The 5,728-nt window shown below is 40.8% G+C and overlaps 1 protein-coding gene across 1 annotated transcript in view; it reads right to left on the bottom strand.

Moving 5' to 3' along the window:
* Nucleotides 1-5,728, bottom strand: part of ELMO1 (engulfment and cell motility 1) — a 648,319-nt gene that overhangs the window by 417,221 nt on the left and 225,370 nt on the right. The window contains exons 8-9 of the mRNA XM_004385299.2: nt 3,820-3,846; nt 2,426-2,465 (exon numbers count right to left, since the gene is read on the bottom strand). Of these exons, the coding sequence (XP_004385356.1) occupies nt 2,426-2,465; nt 3,820-3,846 (67 nt within the window). The remainder of the gene's footprint in view (nt 1-2,425; nt 2,466-3,819; nt 3,847-5,728) is intronic.

Genomic DNA, 5,728 nt, shown 5'->3' with positions numbered 1-5,728 from the left:
TGGGGTTAAAAATGTATATAAAGAGCTCTTCTTCTTCCTCTTCCTCTTCCCCTCCCCCTCCTTTATCTGCCCTTCTTTTAAAAATAGGTACTAGCTTGCTTGCTTGCTTACAGTTCGTCTTCACATTCCTTTATATGAATACACGCTTTTGACTTTTCCTTTGAAGCTACTGTGACATCTGCCTGGTTCTCTCATGTCATGAGTAAAATAAAATTCTTTTAACACGGGTTCATTATTACATCTGCATGAATGTCACTATTTTACCTTTTCCTGAAAATGACCTTTTAATAAACCCCAAACTAGAAGATATTGTACAAAATGGTTGACCTATAATCTTTAAAAACGCCCAAGGCATGAAAGACATGGAACCACTAAGGAACAGATTAAGGGAGATGAGAGCCAGGACAACTGGGCTCCAGGTGCTGACTCGGGTTACAATCTTCTCATTAAAGGATTAAATTGGGACAACTATGAGTCGGAATCAACTCGACAGCAACAGGTCTGGGGAAGTTTGAATGAGGTTTCTAGACGAAGAGGAAACACGATTTCTCTGTTCTGTTCTTGAAACTTTTCTCTAAGTTTGAAGCTGCTTCAAAATTAAATTTCTAAATGTGTGTGTATATAAAGTAGTCAGTGCAAAGTTTCAAAATAACTTTCTAGCCTGGGACCTGAGCATCCTTAGGTTTTCATTTGCATCCCACGCCTTCTAGCGGACCGTAGCTTTGGACAGATTCAGTGCTGAGTCACGGTGGGTCTTACTTCTCAACTTTTGTACCCTCACTTTGGTTTCGGATTAAGTCTAGGCAGAAAGAGAACTTTTTGTTGCCATGATTTGTCTGTTTTCCTAACTTGAATAATCTCTCTTTCAATATAGCCACTTTTTTTTTTTTTTTTTAAAGAAGCATGACCAGAAAAGGAAATCATTCTGGAAAGGCTTACGTTTCAGAGTGGCCAGACGCCTCTCACCTCCACCCAAGGAATGGCATTCTTGTCCACAGTGGAAGAGAATCTTTTCTCTAAACAGGCTGTGTGATCCCTTCTCACTTCCATTACCCTGTGTTTGACAATGATGCAGAGACAAAGCAGAGGGGGCTGGGGAGGCGGCAGATACTATTTGAGGAATTTTCTGCCACACAACCCCTTACAAAAAGCCTAGGAAGGTTGGCCTCTTTGGCCTTTATGATGCAAATTTCTGGCAGGGCCGCAGAAGGGCTGTTCCAGTTTGGTTCCAGTTGGATCTCCCCCACCCCCAGACTATGCAGAGGGCATGCCCCAGGAAAGCTCGCAAAAAGGGAGCAAGTGGGAAGACCAGGCAGCCTTCACAGCTGGGGCTGACTCTGCAAAGAACACATGGAGCAGCTTGGTTCTGGCTCTGTGGGAGAGTTGCTTGCTCCTCCCAGGGGCCTCAGAGGCGATGTGCAGGACACAGGGTGTGAACCTGGCTTAGCTGCCAGTGAGTAAGTCGGCTAATCAGTGCGGCCTAGCCTGGGCTCAGCTGCTTGGCCAACACCTTTCAGAACAGGCTTATAAGGGGGGCTTGGAAACTATTTGTTTTGGGTCGAAACCCTGCTGAGATTTTGCATCTCCACCCCAGATATACTGAATCAGGATCTATAGTTTAGCAAGACCCCAGGTGATTCTTATGTATAATAAATTTTGAGAACCACTGCTCTACTGGTGGTTCTCAGAATTGGTCCCTAACTAGCAGCATTAGCATTGCCTAGGAACTTGTTGGGGCCCTGGTGGCACAGTGGCGGTTAAGCATTTGGCTGCTAACCAAAAGGTCAGCAGTTCGAATCCACCAGCCACTCCTTGGAAACACTGTGGGGCAGTTCTACTCTGTCCCATAGGGTTGCTATGAGTCGGAATTGACTTGAGGGCAAGGGGAGCTTGTTAGAAATGCAAAGTCTCATCAGAGGTTCAAACCGGTGCAAAGTTATGCTTTTAAGGGAAACCAAGTTCTCAGAGTTAGAGCTGATCAAAAACTTATTTTCTGTATGATAATCAGTGTCCATGGAGGTTAACATAGTTACTTTCTAAAAAAAATTTTATGTGCGTAGAAAAATTCCAGAAAAGGCAACACATGGTTGAGAACTGCCATACACTTCTTTGTATTTTCCCCAAGTTCCCCCACGTGTCTAACCCATTGTCAGGAATATTGTTCATCATTCAAATAATATACACTCTGCTAAATGAATAAACCTTACAAATCCATTCTCAAGTGTGAGTGCTAAGCAATATCAGAGCCAAGACATTTGGGGTGCTTAATTCAAGTCATACTTCAATTTTCACAGCTACTAAACAGCCACAGCTCTGATCCCACCAGGAGAAAATTATTTGAATAATGACATTTTAATATGAAACTGTCCTTCTGTTAATGCTACAATGATAACTTTTATATGCATACACATGAACACACACATACATGCATAACTATATACAGACACACGGTATCGGTCAAACTTCTTCATCTGTGTCATATATGTGACTCCTGGGGGAGGGGGTAATAATTTATACAGTTAATAAGCTCTTTACATATCTTTAAAATAGCTATTGGACTCGGTCCACCGCTCCTAATACAGCCCAAGTGTGGAAAAATGACCTCAACTAAGTAAGTAAAACAGCACTTAGAAGTTCCCAGATTAGTTAGAACTCCTCAAATACCTCGCTGCTATTTTTCCTAGGAGCCCTGGTGGCACAGTGGTTAAGAGTTCAGCTGCTCACCAAAAGGTCAGCAGTTTGAATCCACCAGCCGCTCCTTGGAAACCCTGTGGGGCGGTTCTACTGTCCCCTATAGGTCATTACGAGTCAGAATCGACTGGATGGGAACAGGTTTGTTTGTTTTTTTTAATTTTTCCTAGGAAAACTAGAAAACCTAAGGGAACACAAGTCCAGTATGAACCCAGGTGTTGGGAAATGGACACACTCCTAGACAAACAGTAGAGTACAAATTAGGACATTTCAGCAGGCTGTTGGGCTGTTCATATTTTCAAACAGCTTTAAGATGTGTATATCCTCTGAATCAGGAATTTTATTCCAACAACATAATTTAAAATGGACTCAAAGAGTTTTGCTAAAAGAAAAGCGGATGAGAGAATGTTCAGAATAGTGAAAAAAATTGACAACAAAAATGTCCAACGAGGGATTAGTTAACTATACAGTTGCACACTCTTAAATTACTATACTACAGTGTATCAGTTGAACTACAACAGAACTCTAAAATTAAAATAATATGCAGGTGACAAAAGTGATGGGGGAATAATATTTAATGACACGGAAATATTGTTAGGGATACAAGGCAGGTTATAAAGAGCATAAATATTATGGCTTCTACTTAGAATGTGGGATTAAAATAATTTTTATTTGCTTTCTCTTGCTTGTTTAGATGTTCTTTTCTAAACACTAAATATGCTTTTTTTATTATTATTAAGGAAAGAAATTTAATTTTAAAAAGCTGTCTGAGTTTTTTGTAAATACTTGAATTTAACTTTTTTCACTTGTGACTTTTCTGCCCAGCGTGGTGCTGCCGCTTACTCATATTCCAACAGCGGAATTTTCCTGTCTCATTGCCAAGTGAAAAGGACATTTTAAGGATCTTGCCCTTTCATCCTTGGAAAAGCTCCCTCCTGTTCTTTTGCCCCCAGTAATGACTGATCGTCTAACAATGGTAGGATACAAGACAAACTGCCCAACAGTCTGCGCGCACAGAGACATAGGGAACGAACAAGGTGATTTATCAAAACCCAAAGAAGAGCCGTATTATTTGCTACATTTGGTTTAGAGTTGCAAATACAATTTGTTTTCTTTCAAATAAAACACATCATTTCTTGGAAATCTTTCAATATCCTTTCTTTTCCTTTTTTAAACAATGTACATTCCTTAATATGCCTTATCAGACACCATTTCCTTCATAAATTGGGGAGCATGTTTCCCCACGACTTTATTTGCTTTCACACTTATATTTCAAGCAGAAATTGTAAAAAAAAAAAAAAAAAAATTCATATTTCCACAAGGATAGAAAATTAAATTCAAGCTTTACAATGTGTCCTCTGCCAAAATGACACTTCCTCATTGCTCCTTTGTTGCTGATTCTGCCCCCCCTTGCCCCGTACCAGCTGACAAGAGACCTGACAAATTCAGCCCTGGGTCATGACAAGCAGGTGAGTCTCTCTGAATCTCATTTTAACTCAGTGTAAGGAGAAAAATCCCAGTTAACGTTTCTTCAGTGTTTCCTAAAAATTTCCACAGGTCCTGCTTAGGACAGACAGCCTTTGCCTACCCCAGCTGGAAGCCAGCCCAGAAGTCATGACTAAACGCCTTCCAAATTGCAGAATCTATTTCATTTGTGTGGTTTCTATTCCAAAGGTTTCCTGCTAATTAATTAAAGTCTTGCTATAAGTTTAATCGAGAAGTTGGGTATTCTTATAAGAAAAATGCCTTTCAATTTCTTTTTTATCTGAGCAAAAGATCTGAAAACAGTGGTAGATCTGGGTAACATCTTGGGGTGAGTTGCAGGACACAGCAGAAGGCAGGCAGGCAGTCATCCTGTGCCTGTCCCTCCTGCTTCCATCTCCAAAAATAGCGTGAATTTGAACTTGTATAAAATGGCAAGGGAGATGCCACAGGTGATGCAGAGAGACATTATTCCTACCAGTAACAGTGTGACGGAAAGCGTAAGGGACAAATGCAAAGCAGAACTCATCTGGATACTGGTCTTGAGTTGTTTATCTACCTGAAACCTGGCTGTACGAACAGAAACTGGGATTGCGTAGTGATTATAAATAGGGAAAATATTAATAAGTATGATAGTCTTTAAAAAAAAAAGGGAAATCAGTTGCTTTGGTTCACATGAAGTATCTTCGGTATTGAAATTTTCTCACGTTTGTACATCTGCAACATGGAGATAGAATCAGAACTGCTGTCCCTAATCTTATTCTCGGGGAAGGCGGTCCTTTTGGGCAGCTCTACAGGCCAAGGGGAGTCTATGGTGGTGCAAACAGTTAAAGTACTCAGCTACCAACTGAAAGGTTGGATGTTTGAGTCCACCCAGAAGTGCCTCAGAAGAAAAGCCTGGTGATCTACTTCTGAAAAATCAGCCATTAAAAATCCAAAGGAGCGCGGTGCTACTCTGACACACGTAGGGTTGCCACGAGCCTGGGTTGCCCTGAGTTGGGGTCGATTCGATGGCAACTGTTTTTTTTTATAGGTCAAGATGAGTTACAGAGCAAGGCAACTGCACTAATGAAAAAACAAGAATGCTGACAAGGCAAATACATATCGTTTTCTATTCTTTTTCTTTTAAAGCCAAAGTGGTAGTGTCTTTTTAATGGGAAACTGAAAAACTAAAGCTCCTAGGGTGCATTTTTCCCCATTATCAAAATATATACCTGCCAGCCTCTGGAGGTACTGAAGCTCTGCCGCAGCCCTAAATTCAGGGTGTGTATCATATAGGTCTTTACATTTAGTGCAAGTATTTACCTAAGATCATTCTGAATATTCAAAACCTCAAGCTTCCTTCCTCCACCCACCACCAAAAAACAAAAATAAAAACCCTCAAGCCTCTGATGAATATCTGTGGTAGAAACACCACTTATGAGCAGGCTACATGACAACTAGCTCTAGCATACTGCCCTTGACATACTGATGGCTGGGACTTAGATAAATCAACACACTTGCTAACACTTTCACACTTTTACTTTACATGTTAGTAAATGTTACAGAGGCAGAA

This window comes from Trichechus manatus, unplaced genomic scaffold, assembly GCF_000243295.1.
Source record: "Trichechus manatus latirostris isolate Lorelei unplaced genomic scaffold, TriManLat1.0 scaffold00137, whole genome shotgun sequence".
In the NCBI taxonomy this organism is placed as follows: domain Eukaryota; kingdom Metazoa; phylum Chordata; class Mammalia; order Sirenia; family Trichechidae; genus Trichechus; species Trichechus manatus.
The sequence above is the reverse complement of the archived record's forward strand: the minus strand, read 5'-3'. Positions and strand labels throughout refer to the sequence as shown.